Source organism: Notolabrus celidotus, chromosome 8 (genome assembly GCF_009762535.1).
Source record: "Notolabrus celidotus isolate fNotCel1 chromosome 8, fNotCel1.pri, whole genome shotgun sequence".
Taxonomy (NCBI): Eukaryota; Metazoa; Chordata; class Actinopteri; order Labriformes; family Labridae; genus Notolabrus; species Notolabrus celidotus.
In genome coordinates, this window is record NC_048279.1 from 15498653 (window position 1) to 15519248 (window position 20596).

General features: G+C 39.9%; 1 protein-coding gene across 1 annotated transcript in view; it reads right to left on the reverse strand.

Moving 5' to 3' along the window:
• frmpd3 (FERM and PDZ domain containing 3) overlaps positions 1-20596 on the reverse strand; it is a 117532-nt gene that overhangs the window by 10474 nt on the left and 86462 nt on the right. Inside the window, exons 3-8 of the mRNA XM_034689324.1 lie at positions 6821-6933; positions 6554-6708; positions 6354-6456; positions 6006-6051; positions 5135-5239; positions 1717-1824 (exon numbers count right to left, since the gene is read on the reverse strand). Coding sequence (XP_034545215.1) covers positions 1717-1824; positions 5135-5239; positions 6006-6051; positions 6354-6456; positions 6554-6708; positions 6821-6861 — 558 coding nt within the window. The 5' untranslated portion in view covers positions 6862-6933. The remainder of the gene's footprint in view (positions 1-1716; positions 1825-5134; positions 5240-6005; positions 6052-6353; positions 6457-6553; positions 6709-6820; positions 6934-20596) is intronic.

The following is a 20596-nucleotide window of genomic DNA, read 5'->3' on the forward strand; positions in this document are numbered from 1 at the left end:
ATTGCGTTATATGATGTTATTTTTCTCCAAGTCTCAGTTTGAGGCTCATTAAGAGCTGTATGAATCTACACTAATAGTTTTGCTCTCCATGAACAATCTAATTGACACCCATTGATTTCATCTCAGCACCAGCTGTCTGTGAAAAACACGGCTAAGCAGTTTCAGCCACATTGACCTGTGCGGTTTTCATTAAATGATGCCTAGGGAGGCCACACAATTGACTAAAGGAGTTACAGCACCCTGAAGATTATAGCCTAAAATACAGCAAGAGATCTTCTTCAGATGGCAGACGGTCTAATGGGTGCACAACTGGGCATCCTTTTGTAGCATTGATTTAATCCGTGGCATTGTTTTATTGATCTGGACCGTCTTATTATGCTGAATACTATTTAATTAGCCTGACAGGAGAGAGCTTCCTCCATCGGTCCTTTAAAGTGCTGCTGTGATCCTCCTCTTCTCTTTCGCTCTCCCTCCATGACAGAGCAGAGATTTGTGAAATCTAATAGCTTCTGTTAAATGAGTCTGCTCGGAGATGTCAGACTCATCCTGGAGCCTGATGGAGAGACGGAGATGACCTACGTCGGATTCATTTGTTGCTATATATCCTTAATCACATCACTGAGATGTAAAAATTGAAAGACTGATTACTTAATAGACATATTTCTAACTAGAAAATGACTGTAAAGTATGATAAATACAGCATTTAGGTCAATGTTTTGCAGATCTGTTCTGTGCTTCCATAAGAGTGCTTGGGTGGTAAAGATAAAAGTGTCTAAATAAGCATTGTGTCATGCAATAACAAAAGTCCTTAAACTTCAAAAATATTTCATGGAAAAACAGACGATCAACAAAATCTCAGAAATATTCATGTTCAGTTTATATGTAGTGTATGGCCAAATATGTAACCAGAACAAAAAAAGGATTTGTATGAAAAACATGGGCAGCAAATCAAGCTGTAAACACAACTTTGTTACTTAACCATTAAATTGTCTACTGTGCAGGAGCGTGTCCAGATGGGTGCCAAACGGTGGCATGGCCTCCTTGAAATCTGATTGACCACCCCTCGTGCCACCAAAACCCTACTTTACGATTGGCTGTTTGCCTCATAAAAGCAGGACTTAAAACTGTAGAACAATTCTTTGCATTAGGCCGTTGCGTAGGAGAGGATCAGTCTGTCAAAAATTGCAAGAACATTCCTGAATGCTGTATCCTGTTAGGGAACAGTCAGATATAATGTTATTTGACATATTTCTGTTCCATTGCCAAGTTTTCTTGCAAGTTCTCAAGATGCAACTTCCTTCTATTTAGATGTTGCCACATTGTTGTGTTGCTTTTTTAAGTTAAAGAATATGCACTTCAGTGTAACATCCCAGACTTTGGTAAATATTGTCTGTAAGCTCATCACTTTGAGCAATAAATTAGTCCATTGTTCAAAGCTTCAGTCAGGGGGTTTAACTGGTTATCTAAAAGACTAAAGGTAAGATATTTCTAATGCCTATCTTTGAACTAATGTCAGACATATGCACCAGAAGTGCCTTTGTTTACATTTTTGATAATGTTCAGAACAAGATCAATAAAGAGAAAAGAAGTACCACTTTGTCCACAGAGGTCACCAACATGAACACTTACAGAGAGTTCCTTACAGCAGCTTTAAAATGAAAAGGTCTTACAAATACTATGCAGGGGGAAATGACAGTAGCTGTATTGAACACATACCCTAACAGTGGTACGGCTATCAAATGTAAAGGACTTGATCTGTCCATTCTCCAAGAACACCTTCAACACATTTGGTATGAGTAGCAGGGAGTCGTCCTTGAGCATTGTCTGAAAGAGACAGAGAGAGAAAAAAGCTTTGTTTAAGTGATGGAAAATCTGCCAACAAGGTAATCTGGATTATTTGTGCACCACAAACACAATCAGACATAAAAATGGGTCTCTGCCTTGCTAATTGGACAAAGAAAGGTTATGAAGAAGAAGGGGTTTGTTTTGGAGCAGTCTTAAGAAACGAAGATGGCTTATGCTACACAATGAAAAGATACTTGAACTGGAAAGTATGTGAAGAAGCACTTCTCTGCCTAAGGATGCCCACCAGATGACTTGCACTTGGATCAACGCAGGCCTCATTCAATTTGTCCAGTGTATCCATTCAAATTTGTATGTCATGCAAAGTAAATTGGATGGTGGGATTGAATGTCTTGAAAGAGGAGAGTCTTAATTCAAGGTTACTGCCTTTAGCCAGAGCAGTTGGCAGAAGAAAAGTTACAATATGGAGTTCAGTTCGTTCTTGCTCAGATGTGATGTGACGGGCATTCTTCCCTTCCCGTCACTCCTCCTTCCTTCATCTCTCCTCCCTGTTCTTTTTTTTTATCTTACTGAAGGCTTTTTGAGAAAATGACTCAGTTCTCATTATGTAGTTTCAAAGAACACAGCTGTGATTAGAGGGAAAGAAGATACTGTAATATAATAAGATGGACCTGCGGGGATTAATGTGACATGTGTCAAGGATGTAGAGGGAAATAGCCTGCAGTCCAAATCTAATCATCTGTAATATAGGGCCAAAACCAAATCAGTCGGTATCTTTTTCCTGTATTTCCTGTTTTTTGTTGGATGATGACATTTGTGAGAACACTAGGCAGACATTATTTGTGACGGTAAAAGGATGTGGATTCATTGCAACAATTTGTTTCAGAAAATGCATTTAGTTGAAATGGAGAGCTGTGTCCACAGCAGATGCCCAGCAGTCTGCTTTTGGAGAACTTAAGTATTCAGAAGGCTAAACAAGCTGTTCATCTATGCAGATTGGAAGCCCCTAAAGCCTGAGTTATGGGATAGCAGATCTTTCTTCATACTGTGGGATTAAAGGAAGGGTGAAACAAGGAGGAAATGTCATAAAAAGGTCCATAACTTTCCAATCCAAGCCACTTCCTTTGCTCTTGCTCATGAGGCTGAGCTTGAGACAAATTTTCAAATGCAAAGAAAAGTGTATGAGAGGCAGAGTCTTTGTCTCTTTCTCCCACTCTAAACACCAGACTAGGTGTCCAACACGATAACCTTTCTGATGATCGATAGCAGACTGTGGCTCCAAATCACCAGAGACTGAGACTAATTGATGTCGTGCCATGGGTTGGGTGGCTGACAGATTTGATCATTACCAATCATATTATCCCCCTCCTATCTTTGCTTCAACCGTGCCTTATGTTCTGCACTCTTAGCTCTAACCTATTGGATTCACATTTCCACATCTGAAACAGGGAGAACAATCACTTTGGTTAGATAGACGATCCAATCCCTGGAAGTTTGCTTCCAGCCATAAATGGAGCAAATGGCCTTTGATGGTTTGTGAGAATCTCTCCATTTAAAAGAAGTCTTAATTCAGTTTTAATGAAGGGATTCTCTGGGGGTTCATTCTGGGGATGTTGAATAGTGTTTCTGCCAGGAGAGTGAATGGTAAAGTCAGCTGTAATGAAAAGCCAGATGAGCTTGTCACTCCAAAGGTTATGTTAGACATAATGGTCAATGCGAGGAGCAATCTCCTGTTGTCCACCTTCTTGCATTAAGTTCAGGTAAATAGAAAAAAAAAAATGGAATACCCACATCCTCTAAATCCTGATATATATTGATCACTCTGTTCTCTTTCATGTTCCCACTTTATTTACAGTGTTACCCCCATAGATCTTGGATTGACCACCAGGCTCTAGAAACACTGAAGATGAGTGTTTTGGAGGGGAATCCAGTTTGTTTGAGCGCCCTCTTGTCGATGCATTATTTAACATAGATCTCAACATGTGGGAATAGTTCAAGGTTCAAGGTGACTTTATTTGTACCTGTAGGTCGATTTTGTTTGCAGTGAGTCAGCCTCCTTTTAACATCAAAACAACAAACAGCACAAGACAATACTTGACAAACAAAAGTGACAAAGTGCTTAGTGCTTAAGAGGTAACCCTAAATAAAAACAATAAAAACAGGAAATGAGCAATCAATTAGAGTAAAAACAATAAAACAAGATAGACATAAAATCAACCATTGGTCAATAAAAACAAGATAGAAACAAGTTAAAAGAAAGAAAGTGCCACCAGTGAAAAGCAAGATAAAAAGGTCCTTATACTTAATAAATAGTGGAGAACTTGTTTATAGAGACTCATGCTGTATTACTGTGACTTGTTTTTGTAACTGATGGCTGTTGGAACAAAGCTGCTTTTATATCCCTTGGTTGAGCATGCCGGGACCTTATATCTCCGTCCAGATGGGAGGAGCTGAAATTCAGGGTTTAAAGGGTGGGAGTCACTGCTTAAAATTGAACCAGCCATCCTCTGTAACTGTTGGGTATACAGGGCTACCCGAATATGTGGGTAGTGATGGTTATATTGTTTAAAACATGTTTCTATTGTCATACATAAAGGAAGCATGATTGAGCGTTAAATTGCGTACATGGGTCAGACTTGGTTGTGGAACACTCCACAGGCACTTGATTGGATTAAGATCTGGGGATTTTGGAGACCAAGTCAACACTGTTGTGTTACTCCATGCCACTTTCTTCCATTTCTCATATTCTACTTTTCAAAAACTTTGAAATAGTGAGAAATAACATTGTGTGTCCTACTTTCTTTACCCTCCTCAGCTGCTATCAATTGGTTTGTAAATAGTGTCGCTACACTTTACGGCAAGTTCGTACTACACAAGGTGAAAGAGTGCAACCCTTTTATATGGGTGTCATCTTTAGGTGGTAGATGTTGATGAGTCAGTTCAGAAATCTGTGAACATCATAGTGCTGCAATCAAATCCAAAGTAATATTGGATATAATATTGGAAAAATAATTTAGATGTTTTTTTCAAATAAACTCAAATAACTTAACATTTCTTAGTGATATTGTGTCTGCTTTAAAAAGCTTTGCATGCCTGTAAAACGAGGTTGCCTCTGTAAGAATTCAAAGGACTGAGAGAGCACAGTTTATCCAAGGCCACACAGCAGAACCAAAGGCTCACACAGTAGAGAAGCTCTGGAATAAGAGGATGGAGACAGGATACTAGAAGCTTCTGCATTTGCTGATCAAACAGAAGAGTGTGAGAGGAAGGGAGGGTGGGAGCATATGATTGCATACACATGTCAAAGAGAGATAAGACTTGTTGAACTTACTGAGTCTGGGTCGCTGATGGACACTTGCTCGGAAAAGCGCACTTTAGGAGGGTTGGTTCGCAGGCGGGCCTTTTTGGCTGCACTTATGAAGGCTGACTTAGGTGACTGAGGATAAGAAGAGAAAGAGGGGGATAGAGAGAGATTGAGAAAGAGAGAGAGGGAGAGAGAGGGAGAGAGAGGAACTCTTGAGTCAGCTTGAAAGAAAAGACGTAAATGAGAGAAAAGCCCCTGTGACTGCCGGTGCTAAAGAGACGTGCCTAAAGCTGCTGCAATGCGACACAGGAAACGTGAATCACCTGCTAACAGTTCATATAGTAACAAATTGTTGGGCTTGGACAAAGAACAACAATAAAAATGTTCCCCTCTTAGAGTTAACTCATGGGCCAACTTCTGCAGAATTGCTACAAAACTCAAAAGCATCTAGAGCACTACAAAAGAATCTAGAGCACTACAAACCATTAAATTAAAGTAAAAAAATGAAAAATAAAAAAATCTTTAACGTTTGAATCTGTCAAATTTTCAAATAAGTCAAATTCTAGAAATGTCTAGCAAAATGCTATGCTGAATAAGTACTGCTATTTCCTGTAGACCATTTTTTAAAAGGCCGGATGTAGGTGTTGATGTGCTCATATGGTGCTGTTCTGAGAGGGGTTACCAGAAAAATAAATTACTCTAAGCGTAGGCCCTACCACAGCCATGAATACTAATACACTGTATGTCTGCATTGCACTATTGTGCACTGTTGGAACTGAATTCTGTTTGGTGTTTCTGTATGATTCACAGTGACAGGAAAGTGTTAAGACAGATGAAGAGGGAGAGAGAAATCCTGAGGGAGAGAACATGAAAGAGAGTGAGTGTCCCATTATACTACCTGATGGGGCTGCAGCACAGTGAGAACTATAGTCTCTTTGCAGCGTCTGTGGAGAGACAACAGAGAGTGGAGTGCGTTAGATAACGCCACGGACAGCACGGTATTTGGAGAGCTTCTGCCGGGTTTATATCTGCCATTTCCTCGCTGTCCTTCAGCTGCAAAAGCACTGACTCATCCACAGGTTCATGTTGATGTAACGCATCACCAGCAATAAGAAACAGCTTGTTCCTTTTGATCCACTCTCTTTACCCGTGTCCTCTTTTATCCCACTTGTTCAAAGTGATGGTGCCCCGGCCCCCTACCCCTCCCCTCCCCCTCCCACCCTCCTGGGACAGTAAAGGATGTTACCTTACAAGGTCTATGACTCTCTCTCGGGGCGCGTCGCTCACCGTCTCTTCGTTAATGGCCAAGATCTGGTCTCCTGGGAGAAGTTTGCCAAAGGAGGGGCCGTCTGCAGATTAGTTTGGACACATAGCAGGCGTACAAAATCATATACAAAGAATAAGACACAAGTTTATTTTATTTTCATCTGAAATTCACACACTTACCGGCAGAGACGGAGCGTACAATGACAGGCCTCTGACTGCCTGCGATAAAGCCAAAGCCTTGAGTTGGGTGGCGCTGGATGGTGACCTGTCGAGCTGAGGCAGGACTTAGGGTACCACTGTCCATACCATCCTGGCTCTCCTCTAACATTGCAGGGCTGTAAGGCAAACAATTCAATATACTTACAGTATATCCATGTGCATTAGTAAAAAACAGGGATATTCTGGTTATGTAGAGAAAAGTATCAAGGGCGTGCAGTATGGTGTTACCTGTCACATGCGTTACTGTGTCCATCCTGGACCTTGGCCATCCCCTGAGAGGAGGGAGCAGCATGGGACAGGGTCGCACTGCGAATACCGCTCTCTGTTTCGCAATCATTCACCTGCACAAGGACAGAAAGGAGAAAGGGAGTATAAATTAAAAAAAAGAAAACTAACATTCCCTGTTCTATCCACTGAAAAATACTCTTCTGCAGCAGTAGCGCGGTGCTTGCTAGGAGCACGTGGTAGACTGGATTGCATGCCCTCTGGGAGCAAAGGGTTGATTGCTTGCCCCCCCAGAAGTGTGAAGCACATGTAGTGAACTGCAGTAGGGCCGCCTGAACCCTTCTTGACAACCACTCATCCAATCGACTTAACACTCGACTTTCCCATGAGACTCCAGCAATTCTACTACCAAGTGTGATGGCAATTTAGATGAACATTATTGAAACATGTAAAAGACAGTCATTTGCACAACTAGACATGGATTCAACCCTTTGATGCAACTAGCACCGTTCAATGAACCAGTGCTATAATGCATTTTCACCAAATGTGGCTTTAGTAGCACCAAGTATTCAGGCGCCTTTTATTTTTGTACCAGAAGCCCTACCCACATTATCTTAGAGCCAGTTATTTAAAAAACAAAAGCAAATTTTAATACCAAAAATTGAGAGATTACCTTTTTTTGGCTCAGTTGAGAGATTTTGTGTTTCAAATTTTTTTGTGATAATAGTTAAACATTGTAAAATGAAAACCATTAAACAAGTTAGTCCAAAATGTCCAATGAAAACTATCTACTATGGCACACATTTTCATGGCTTATACAGAATTTTGTTTTCTAAGAAATAAGTTCAACAGTTGGAGGCCTTTCTTTGGCATAGCCTGTTTATCAGGCCACATTGTACCAATTTCTACTCTTCACTCTCTTGGGTTTTCAGCCATATGAGAGGGAAGTCAATGAGATGAACAGTTGTAGGACAGAAATGTAGACAGGGGAAGAACGATTCCTTCCTTAAAAGTTAGTTTCCGTTCATGAAATCACAGCTTTACAACTAGTAGTAGTAGTAGGAGTATTTTTTCATCATCATCATACATAACCAAGCGGCAACCTCCGGCCTCAAACTATGAAGCCCATGCGGAAGTGTTATAAACTGCAATTCATCGAGAATCCGTTTGAGGCTGGCTGCAGAAACACCGGAAACCACATACACACCAATTCAAATAAAGACGATCTTTGCAGCACTAATAAACCTGTTTACAGCCTGGTTCAAAAAACGGCTTGGCTCTACATAGCTAATTTCTCTATCGGCACACACTGTGAGGGGTCAAATTTTTTCTAACTCGATGGTTCAGAAGATATTAAGATTACAAGTTTTTGCCCAAATAAGGACATGACTAACTTGACTCCCGGTCAGGAACACATAGCTGTTGGCTAGGAGGCTCAAACTCCGCCTCTTTACATCACACTATGCCTGGCTGAGTTCCGCATTTCCAATATGGCTGCTGCCATCGATTGGCTTCAAAACAGCGCCCAGGAACAGATGGGTGATGTCACGGATACTACATCCATATTTATACAGTCTATGTACAGAACACAATAATTTTCACAGACACTTTCAATAAAGCACCAGTAATGTATCAGAAGCATAATGCTTATTTAAGCCGAGCCTACACACATGTTGTGTAGGCATGTTAATACATGTTGAAATACAGCCACATGGAAATTCAATTCAGAAGATGACTTACAATCCTACATCCTTTTCTTTCAGTAAGTTGGATTTTGCTATTCAAAAGGTTTTGGCTTGCTGTAAAGTGCACAGGAATGCCTTCAGAGGGGTGGTATTTTGGCTAAAATAAAAATGCTAAAGCGACATTTGAGTCCTGCCTTCCTTTAAACAGCCATTATCATGGACCTCTAACACAATGCATACAAAGTCGAGTAAGTAACACGTTGAGGTCTGAATCTTCCAACCTTTTCTCAGTGTGAACCAGCTAGCTACTGCTGTGAACCACACATGCTCTTTTACAGATGCCTGTGTGGGAGGCAGTGAAAGCAAGATTACTGAAAGAGTGTGTGTGTTTGTGTGTGTTTGTGCGACACATGGGTTTCAGTGTTTGTGGCAGAAAAATGACTGAAAGAAAAAAATGGGTGGAAATGATTTTGTGAAGGGAAGAGAGCCAGATATTAAGCTTATATTTGTGATCTGGGACTCTGATGATTGCTGGCTGAAGATAAGACACTGATTGTGGAAATGGGCAGAAGCAGAAAGAAAGACAGTGATAAAGAGCGGCTCTGTTCTGGATTATTGTGCGGGGCTACAGAGTCAAGAGCTGACTCCTTTCTGAGAGAAACTGACAGAAACAGAAGGCTGACTCACATTAGTCGATAGTTCAGATTCATATTCTTGTCGCTTGTTGTTTCTGATAACAGTGGCTCATGGGTGAGCATGGCTCATTTGCAATTGCACTCATCTATTACTGATCTCTACCTTGCGTCATGGTATCACATGAGGCTTGATGTGATGCTGATAGGCTCCTTATTGAACTCAGGCCATGACTAAAAATCCATTACACCACTTGTGCTTTGAATTCCAATTACACTAATCATCTAAAAAGATTAAGTTTTGAATCACAATTCCTGTCTTCAGTATTCAGTTGACTTTCAAAGGATCATCTGTCTGTATCAAAGGTGCACAGCGGTGACGGATGATGCTGCAGCAGCTGGTTCTGCCTCTAAAAGAGATTACATGCATTTGATTGAGAATGATTATTTTCTCCTTTGATTCTCCCAATGGATTCTGACAGTGCACTTCACTCCCCATTTATTCTCCTCCTCTCTGTCCCTCTAATGTCTCCCCTTTCGACCATCGATCTCCCTCTGTAGGAGCCTAAAAGATACTCCCACTTTTGGATCTTTAAGGAGCCGCTGCCGACTTTCCGTTCATCAGGTGTGTGTGGGTGTTTGTGTGTGTCATTAAAAGTGTCAGGAAGCATTGCCTCTCCAGTGCAGAAGAGCCAAGATTTGTGACCTCAGAAAGTAGTTGATATAAACATCCTGGTTGTGAATAGCCTACACCTACACCTTGGCCATTCTCAACCAAGCCTTTAGGTGCATTTCGACCAAGAGTTATCAGGGTCTTTCAGCCCCCAGAACCACTTTACCCTGAACTAAAAGGTTCTGTGCCCCCCGTTGTTGTCTGCGTTTCGACCGCGGGGCTGAAGCGCCGGGTAGATTGTGCAAATCAGGTCAGTGACATATGGAGGAAATAAAAAGTAAAGGCACTACACCACCAGACCAGTAGAGGGCAGTAAAACAAAGACAAATGCCATTCATCACAGATGACACTACAGAAGAAGACGGAAAGGCAGGTATCACAACAGTTAGCCTGTTAGCATGAAGAGACTCAGCTCGCACTGTTTTAGATGGTGCTATATTTCATCACAGATGGATTAACTGAATCAACACGTGGTTTAAAACGCAACCCTGTTAACTGCCGACTTTCAGCCGGATGCATTCCTCATAAACGTCTTTAGACGATCATTAAATATCTGATGAGGATATTGAATCTTAAAACTCACTCTGTGTTTCAACAGCTGTGTAAACTCCACAAACACTGTTACATTCAGCTGAAGGTCTCCAGTTTACAGGGTCACTTTTAAAACAGTAACACCGGGAGAGACGCATTCACGGTGGGCTGAGAGAAGACTACTGTTACAAGATGGAAAATGAAGTGAATCACAGCTTCTTCTTTTGAAAAGTACACACACATACAAAACAGATAGAAAAAATGAAAGAAAGAGAAATCAAGTGAATCACAGATGTGTGTGATGTTATTGTGGACGACGGGCAGAATAAACACACTGCGGTAAAGCTACCAATCAGACACGTTCAGCATCGCAGGCCCTGCCCCCCCAAAAGCCCCGGGGCTTTTTGAAAAGTACTACCCCCTAGCAGGGGCTTTTTAGGGGGGAGATTATCTAACCCTGAACTAGTTCCTAGTTCCACCGGTTGAAACGCACGTGGTTCAGGGGTAAAGTCCCTAGTTCTGGGGTAAAGTTCCTCCAGTCGAAAAAGGCCTTTTGTTGTACTCTTGATAGTCCCTGTGTGTTTTTGTAGATACCAGGGTGAAGCAGGAAGCTAAAGAACAGCTGAAGCCACCATCAGTGTCCTTATAAAAGCAAACATGACAGTTTTTGAATCAGAAACAGAGGGATTCATCCTCTGTCTGCGCTTGTCCTGCGGCCGTGCGGATACCACACAGAATTTTCAGCATTGAATCCGTCACTTAATTTAGAGATGAGATTTTGGCAGTCAAAATAAGTGGTGGGGAGGAAGTGAACAGAAGGGAGAGCAATGAAGCTATAGCCGGGGGGACACAAAAGCTCACACGCCTGCAAAGATAAACAGCCATTCAGCAGAGGGGCCGACCTTTTACCGAGGGAGGACGCCGAGGAATTCTGTCAAGAAATGATCCCCAAGGGCACTGGCTGGCCTGCTCGTTGCTATGACTACTGCTCACGGTAGCTTGTTGAGGCTCGGGTGGACGGAGGGATGGTGGGTGGATGAGAATAGTGATGTGACTGCTACAACTGTAGCCAGACGCTCTCCAATCACCCTGTAGACACTGTTGCCAGATGCCAGCGTTTCTTTGGGCTGCAGAGGTCGGGGCCGCACATACCTGCTCCGTCCTCAGAGTCCAGGTTGAATGAACTTTAACATATCATCCTCCAGGGCTTACATTCTGACAGGTTTATTATTAGCTTCGCAGAACACTGCATTTCATACAGCTGCAATGCTGAATAGTTTTAGTTATCAGTCATTGAGTGAACTTTCACAAACGTTTATAAACAGCCGCCACTTTTGCAAAATTGGAGCTCTGATGTTTAAAATGCACTCAGAGATGTGTTGATGAAAGTCTCACATTAAAGTCTGTAGTTTGCAGTTCTTTTGACCTGAATTAAACTTTGTTGTGCAGTGTGACTAATGTTTTAAAAGCAATGGGAAATGAGTATGATTTAAGCTTCAAGACGTTGTTTGGCTTATTATGGAACAGCAAAAAAACCTCACCGAATTGAAAAGCTTCTTTCTGCCTTTCATTTAAATTTCTTCTCTCTCTCTCTCTCTCTCTCTCTCTCTCTCTCTCTCTCTCTCTCTCTCTCTCTCTCTCTCTCTCTCTCTCTCTCTCTCTCATATCGCTTTTTCTATTTCTCTGGATGGTTGAAATATGACAGCCAGGAAACAGCTACCAGATTTAACCTGCTGCAAATAAAACATGTTCTTCATAAACCAATAAAAATGATCTTCTAAATCAATTACAATCCATTAGTGTTGATAGGTAACTGAAGCTTTGTTTACACAAGAACAGCCTCATTAAAAACTAAAAAGTTTGTCCTTTATGCTTTAGAAATAAATCTGCATTCACATGACAAGACAAATATGACTTGAAACGCTGAGTATGCATGCCATACCAGCAGTTGGCGGTATAACTTTGAAGAGCACCACACACCTGAGCATACAGCCGTTCTTCAACAGTGCATATTAAGGCATATAAAGGGGCATGGCTTATTTGACTAACATGTGGCTGTTTGAGAAGTTTTCCAGGCAACAAGACTAAAGACTTAACCCAACCACTTTGCCAGTTTCTAGACAAGCCAGAAGTTAGTTGGAGTCAGTTTTCCAATATGGCAACCACCATCATTGGGCTTCTTAACACCTCTTGATAAACCATGCCAGTGCCAGTGTTTAATAAAGTCTATGTAGGTAAATGTTTCTGCAAGCGTAGTTTAGTTGGGGTTGTAGCAACTGCAGCAGACAACTATTGAGATTGTAAACTAGTAATCATACTCATTTCTCATTGCTTTTAAAACATTAGTCACACTGCACAACAAAGTTTAATTCAGGTCAAAAGAACTGCAAACTACAGCCTTTAATGTGAGACTTTCATCAAAACATCTTTGGGTGCATTTTAAACATTTTATTTTAAATCATCATTATTATTTAAACCATTATTATTTAAACCATTGTTTTAACATTTGTTAATTTATCTTATTTATACAAATTAATTCTTTATTTCTCCATTTATTTATTGTGTTCATCTCATCTTGTTAACTCTGTGTAACACTGTTAACTTTTCTTTCTTTTCCACTCTTACTTATTTTATTAATTTTACTGTGTTGATTTTCTTTTATTTTTAAGTATTTTTTTTATAATCATGCCTTTAATAATTTTATCATTGCTGTTGTTTTCTAACTGTCTGTTATTCTGTGAAGTACTTTGGGCTGCATGTTTTTATGTATGAAATTTGCTATATAAATAAATTTGAGTTGAGTTGAGTTGAGTTGAGTATTGAAACAATTTATTGACTAGTCAGAGAGTGGCTTGAATTTAAAGGCTCTTATTTGGCTATCAACTTTTAAATATAATAAATAAATGCAGGCCCAATTGTGTCTTGTCATAAAACATGACTAGTGGTAATGCAAAAAGGATGATTTTCTTTTGACTTGTAGTGTCAGGACCATAGTAATACAATAAGAGCTTGCCTCATGTTTTAATGGTAGGCATGTAGGAGGACAAGAGGAAAGAGAGATGAGAAGGAAAGAAAAGAAGAAGTTTTGTACGGAAAGGTTGTAAGGTGAGGGACTGAAAATGTAAATGAGAGAGAAATCACACAGCGTGGCTGAAACTTTGGACTGTCAAATAGAAGTCATAGTTAACGTTTAAAAGAGAGGCTTAATATGCCCCGTCTTTTTGAATGCTTGTGCATTACCGACATGCTCCCATGCTAAGTAAGCTCTGCTTTACAGTCCTTGTTAAACAATCCTTTCCTTTGCTTTGGCGTTGCATTGACCACTACCATTTTACAATGTTTTTTGTAAACAAGGTGCAACCTACAGATGCAGTTACTGGGCAGATTTTATCATCTTCACTTTACTTATTTCAATCTGTTTAAATCGCTCCTCATTGTTGGACAAAACACAAGTAATCCTTGACTCGTGGAAGATCATGCTATGAGATACATTGTTCCGTTATGCATTTTACTCAAATACCACCCAATGGAAATAATACCACTTCAGAATAACACAAATCCTTCAATACAGAAAGCCCCTATCAATCCTTCTGAGCCGTTAAGATACATTTACCACATTGTAAGTCCTTTATTATGTATCACAAAACAAGCACAACTATGTCCTTAATGCTTATGTCTTCCTTGGTGAATGAAGTTTTTATAAGCTTGATTAAATGTAATTAAATTGAATACTGCAGGAAATTATGAAAAACTGTTTATGTGAAACAAAAAAAACGAGTCAACAGGCATTCTCATATGGAGGACATTGAGCTTGACAATACTGATTTATGCATTTAGAGGAAATGAATGCAACATTATTTCTGCTTGTGCTACAATATTCAGACATAATTAGTTTAGCATATTCCCATAAGCAGGGGCTGCAGCTTAGCCTTTTGGATGCTGCCTCTCGAATGTAGCTTCTTAATTATGGTTTAATAGGAATTAAAGAGTCCATTCCAGCAACAATTAACATGGCACTTCCACATGGCACTTTGAATTATCTGCCTGCTTACCCTGTTGATGCTTGAGGAATTTTCACTTATTTTACTGTTGTACTAATTGTTGATCTCCCTGATTAATTACGCCGGGTAAATGGCTGAATTATAAATTATAATTTGAATCAGAGATGGAATCAACTGCAGAAACTTGGGAGTTGTGCCGTGGCTGGGTCTTATTGGATCATTGCCTTGAGAAAGCTAGACAATAGGTAAGAACTGTCCCAGTGATTATTTATGACTGACAGAGAGAAGAACAGACCACGCTCATTTCTCTAGCTGACTAAATTATTCAAGACCACAAGAATGCATCTGCATCAGCACTGGCATTTAACAAATCTAATAATAAATCTAATATTAGCTTTGTGAGGATTTTGTACAGCTGTAGTTGTGTACAGCTGTAGCTGTGTACAGCTGTAGTTGTGTACAGCTGTAGTTGTGTACTGCTCTGTTGATAAGTTTGTGGTGTTATTAGAAATCGACTTTGGGTGGACTTTTATTACTTTTGATTATGTAAGCCTAAACTCTGAATGTCAGTAGTCTTAATGACAGAGTAGAGTCAAAGGTATTCAAATAGCTCTGAAAAGTTGAATCTAAGTTTGTGACCTGACCTAGAGTGGGTCTAAAAAACAGTGTGCTCATGTTTGTTGATCAGTTACCACTGAAATCTCTATAAATAACCACAACTTTACACAAGCATTTATATTCCCAATCCAAGAAATCCTAATGTCTTTTGTGATCCTCTGACTTTTCCTCAGGCACTATCACCTCTTAGAAATTACAACATGTGTAATACATTGACTTATGGGCTAAGAATTACATAAAGAAAGTCACATAAGCCTCAGCCTAATTTGGAAGTTATTGTTAATTTGTAATTTTTTGCATGCTGATATTAGAAATGGAGCTGCTTATCATGATTGAAACTTACAGAACTTTTTTTTTTTTCTTTTTTTTTTCTTTCTTTTTTTTCTTCTTTCTTCTATCTTTCTCTTTTTTTCTTTCTTTTTTTTCTTCTTTTTTCTTTCTTTTTTTCTTTTTTCTTTCCTTTTTTTTCTTATCTTTCTTGTGTTTTTACTCTTGTCTGCATATATATTTCTGGTTTGTGTCATGTTTGTCACAAACTGTCAAATATTAATGCAATTTATTCTTGCAGCAAAAGAAAAGAAAGAAAACATTTTTCTTCTGTGCTTGTGACTGTGCATGCGACCATCACCATCCCTCTTAGAACTCTGGCCTATCTTTTTATTGACAGCTAATATCATGTTCTGTAAAAGAGGGCGGTGCACACCTAGGTGGACCAAAAAAAATAAGAGAAAGTAAAAGAAAGATTACATAAGGATATACAAAGGGACAGGGAAAGAGAAGGAGAGAGAGACCTAAGACACTTAGATGGAGAGGGACCATCTCTTACTTAAAAACTTACAGAACTTAAGCAAGCTAGCTTTGACCTCCTGCATGTTAGCATGTACCATCTGAAATATAAGTCCCATTGGTATACAAGACGCAGTCTATTTGGGGTTTATTTCAGAGGGAAATATGTGTAAAGACTTCTACTGTGTTCTGTAACTTGCAGTTTGTATGCAGCTACGTCGCTCTTTGCTGTAGCATCTGTTTTTCGTCATCTATAGATACCTGTATTGTAGTTGCCTGTGACCAATTCACTGGGACTCACTTTTCCTGAAATGAGGAGCATCAAACCATCTCTTCACAAGGGTTATCCACTAAAAATCGTGTCACAAATTGTTTTCTTTCTTCCGCCTTGCTTTGAATGCAACAGTCTTTGTGCAGCAAGGAAGCTGCTTGCTTCTTTGAGTGTCCTCTTTGGGGTAAAATACTGTAACACAGTGAAATACCTCACTACATTTTGAAGTGGTGTTAAGCTTGCACTGGTGTATAGGAAGCAGCCAACTTTTTTTTTTTTTGTGTTATATTTTGGGGCTTTTTGCCTTTATTTGACAGGACAGCTGAAGAGAGACAGGAAATGTGGGGAGTAGAGAGTGGGGAAATGGAGGAATGGTCGACCGGTCGGGAGTGGAACCAGCGATCTCTGCGATGAGGACTATAGCCTCTGTATGTGGGGCGCTTAGACCATTTAGGCCACCCAGCGCCCGGAAGCAGTCAACTTTTTAAATGACAAAAAGTATTCAAAATGTGTCTTACACACTAATTTTATAGTAAAGCTGTGACTTAGTTGGGCATCCTGGAGCCACCAGCCTGGCTGTACACTCTTTGTTTTTTTTAAGTATTTCTGTCACACAAAGTGTGTTTGACAAAGGTTGCTGTTTCACACTGACTCAGACTCTCTTACACAAACAAACAGTCAAACGTAGTAACAAATAATCTGAGTCACAAAATGGATCAGCTGCGTCATAGAAATAAAGATTTTTGGACCATTTGATTCTTTCCTTAAAAAGCCTGTGAAATTCACCTTATGGTAACAAGGTGTTAGAAGTCTAATTGGGAACTGCAATCAATCAGAGCAACTGTATTTTCTTTAAAGCCTGAGTGAGGTCAAGGGCTTAGGGATGAATTACTTTAATTGGATTATAGCCAGACAGTAAATGTAGAATATCACTGGTGGGTGGAGTTATGAGCTTGTGCGATGACTTGCACAATCATTCCAGTAAAAGTCATCATTAGATCAGCTGCAGTCTCCTATGGGAAAAAGAAGTCCACCATGGTTTAAATGACAATTAAAAGTGTGATAAACATATATATATATAGACATATGACTGCACTGTGAGTCATATGTACAGATAATAGATATGTACATGAGCATCATCTTCCATTAAGAGTAACGTCAGAGCCTCCATACTGTAGGTTTTTAATGCAGGACAAGTCAAACACCCACACAAAGATGAGGATCGGACTGATCAGTGTAGTAGCTGAACATTGTTGGTGTTTTCATGTGTCCAAATATTCTTTCTTTGAGAGAAACTGAATAGAGAAAAACTGCAATATAAGCAACTGAAAGCTTTTTCTGTTTTATGAAAAGACAAATCTTAACCACAGCTGGAAACATTTTGGATTATAAACACCGGAGAGGATTATACAACGTAGAGGTGGTAGCTCTTTTGATTTGAATGACTGCTCTATCTAATTTTACATCCATATGTATATGAGGCCATGTTCCATATACATCCTCTTCAATCAATGAGAAATCCTCTGTCACCCTGGAGCGCTGGCTGCCAGTATTTCCTATCAAATGTTCCAAATCCTTGAATCTGCAAAAATCCTGTTAGGATTATGAAAGAATCGACACAATAATCTCCCCGGTGCACTGTGAAATGAGCTGTCCAGGACAAAGAGACTGCCTGTCACATGTCTGGCCTCTAGGAAGCAGCAACATTAAAGTGATTCTGGCAGCAGGGTCACCACTGTCTTCAAATCTGTTTTAATTCCCTGGAGGTGGTAAAACCTCTGCTAAATATTTATGCCGTTTATTGAAAGGATTGGGTTGGTGATAGACGGGCCTTTGCACTGAGAGAGCCAATTCAAATGACGCCATCGGCACTGGGCCTAATCCTTTCTGTCACTGTAGGCTGCTGCCCCGGCCAGACTCAGAACATCCTGCAGGACAATTCAACCAATTCACTCAGTGGGGAGAGAGCAGGCTGGTTTATCAAAGGTTGTCCTGGACTTTCAAACTTGTAAACTTTTAACTGTGCGATTTATCTAAGGATGGTATTTAAACCTTGACTAAAATGGTACGTAGCTCACTACTTTCCCATGGGGGTGTGCGATATGAAAAAAAAATCATATCACGATTTTTTTTTTTTGTAAAATCACGATCACATTTTTATTACGACTCTTTCATTTAGATTATTAAGACTATTTTACAGTAATTTATCAGTAAAACAAACCAATTTACCTATTTAAAATCATAGCCTTAAACGGATGAAGGATAAAAGATCATTTAGGACAGGATACTGTTTGAACACTTTTTTAATTTAGTTAAGCATTTAGAAAACTTGTACCAAGTACAATTAACATCAACAAAAATATCGACATGCATCACTTCAAGTTCTTTTAGTCATAGTCTTTTCTTTTCTTAACTCAAATGAAAAAGAAAGATCTCTGTGCTTTGGCAGATCATCGTCACATTCTAATCCTTCACGATCTAAGATCGTCACATCGTAGGCCCCTACTTTCCCATCTTTTTTGCAAATCTTCTGACCTTCATCTTAATGCAGTTTAATTTAGTCCCACAATTACATGTCTGTTAACTCCACCATGTGATGACCATGCACACAAAACAGACATCTTCTGTCGTTCGTCTCACTGTATCTCACATGTTATTTATTTTCCCCAATTTCTCACTTTTGCAGCGAGTTCCTCCAGACAACCCCTTTCACCCCAGCTGCAAGGTAAGCCATTAAACCTCAATTCACATGCTGGCTGCCTGCATGCAACTGTCCGGGCAACTGTCATTTTTGACAATGAAATAAAGTTACAGACATAAGGATTTGGGGAGCTTCAGGACCCGTCCCTCTGTCTGTCTCTGGCTGTGTTCACCTGCTGGCTGCATACCGCCCCGTCTTTACATAAATGACCTCCTCAGTGGGCCAGATGGTATCCATTAATACGAGCGTTGCCGAGTGCTTTCTCACCATCACTTTCTGAACTTGTTGCCCTTCTATATAGTTTCTTTGCTTCTTTAATCTCTCTGCCCCTGACCCCTTTGTGTGTCCGTCTGTTTGTTGCCACTCATCTCTCAAACATCCAAAGCAGACTTCTATTTGAAACTGGACTTGGCTGGGATGAAGCAGAGCAGCATGAGAGGTTATTGATACAGGAAGGACAGAAAGCACTGGCTCTTTGGGCAGGATTTGTGTTGAAAATGCGAACTGAATGTTGTTACACACAGTTGAGCTCTTTAGTTTGAGTATTACCTTTCACTGTCTTGTCATGAGCTTCTTTTTTATGTGCTGTGTCAATGTTGGGCCTGCAGGCTGTTAATTAAGTCACGAACTCAGTGGAGGGAGGTTGTTATGTCGAGGGGCACCTGTGTGGTTTAGTCATTCAAATTATGTGCTTTTTCAGCCTGTATGTGTGTTTTCAGGCTGGTATGTGGTTTTCAGGCTGGTATGTGTGTTTGCATGACTATGCCTGCTTATGTTGTGTGTTTCAGTGGTAAAATTACACAACTATGCATATTTCATCATCTTTACCCAGATAAATGAGAATTCTACAATTGATTTTCAGTCCTCAGTGCTGTATTTAGAAGTATTTACAGAATTTTTTTTTTAATTGAAAATGTAAACACCACTCTGCTGCATCACAGAAACACAGACATAAAGGGTGAGACAGACGCTCACAGTGCCCGCTACTAGCAGCATCTCGTCCTGCTGCTGCCACACAAAAACAGCTAATGCTGAGTGCTGATAACTGCTTTGGTTTTATGTAAAAATTAGAAGCACAGGCCCTTATGGCAGGGATTGGTTGGTGTTTTCCCAGGTTTACTCCGGCTATAGATAGCAGCTTTTTTTCCCGCTCTTTTTGAAGAACACATTAGTGTATTGATTGCCATCGGGACACAAAGATCATTTTAACCAGTATAACAAAAAGAGTATCTAAATCTGACTACCAACCCCAATTACAACAAACTGACTCCAACCCTTATCAAAAACCCTCCAAGAACAAGAAAGACAAACACGATGACAGTAGTGGAAAAGTTATCATTGAGAAAAAGAGCATTCTGCACAAAAAAAACCAATATATTTTTCCTTAAATGTTTTGTTTATTGGTGTCTTGACAAGGTGTTATTGTCTTGGAGGCGGGAATGAAGAAAGATGAAAATAGGACCTGAAAAAATGAACAGGGGTTGGAGTGGATGTAACTCAAAATGGAGTTTGCAACCTTGAGGAGTATACGGCACGCAATGTCTCAGTACTCTGTGAAGTGTTACGACAAATGTGAACATGAGAAAAAAGAATTTCCTACAGAATTGGATTTCAGATGAGGCTGAAAAGAAAGACTAGCGGGAAGAACAAGAGATATATTTGCAACCATATCATCTTCACAATGTGAATGAGAACCAACGGCAGCCACAAAACTTACAAAAAAGAGCAAGAATTTGGTTTGTCCATTCTGGCTTCTGTAGAAACATGGCTGCACTACAGGCCAAATTACTGGGAAGATGACCAGTTCCATCTGTGATACAGAGGACTCACTCAAAGATACATTTCTTATAATCAGATGATTATACACAAACAAAAAAAGCA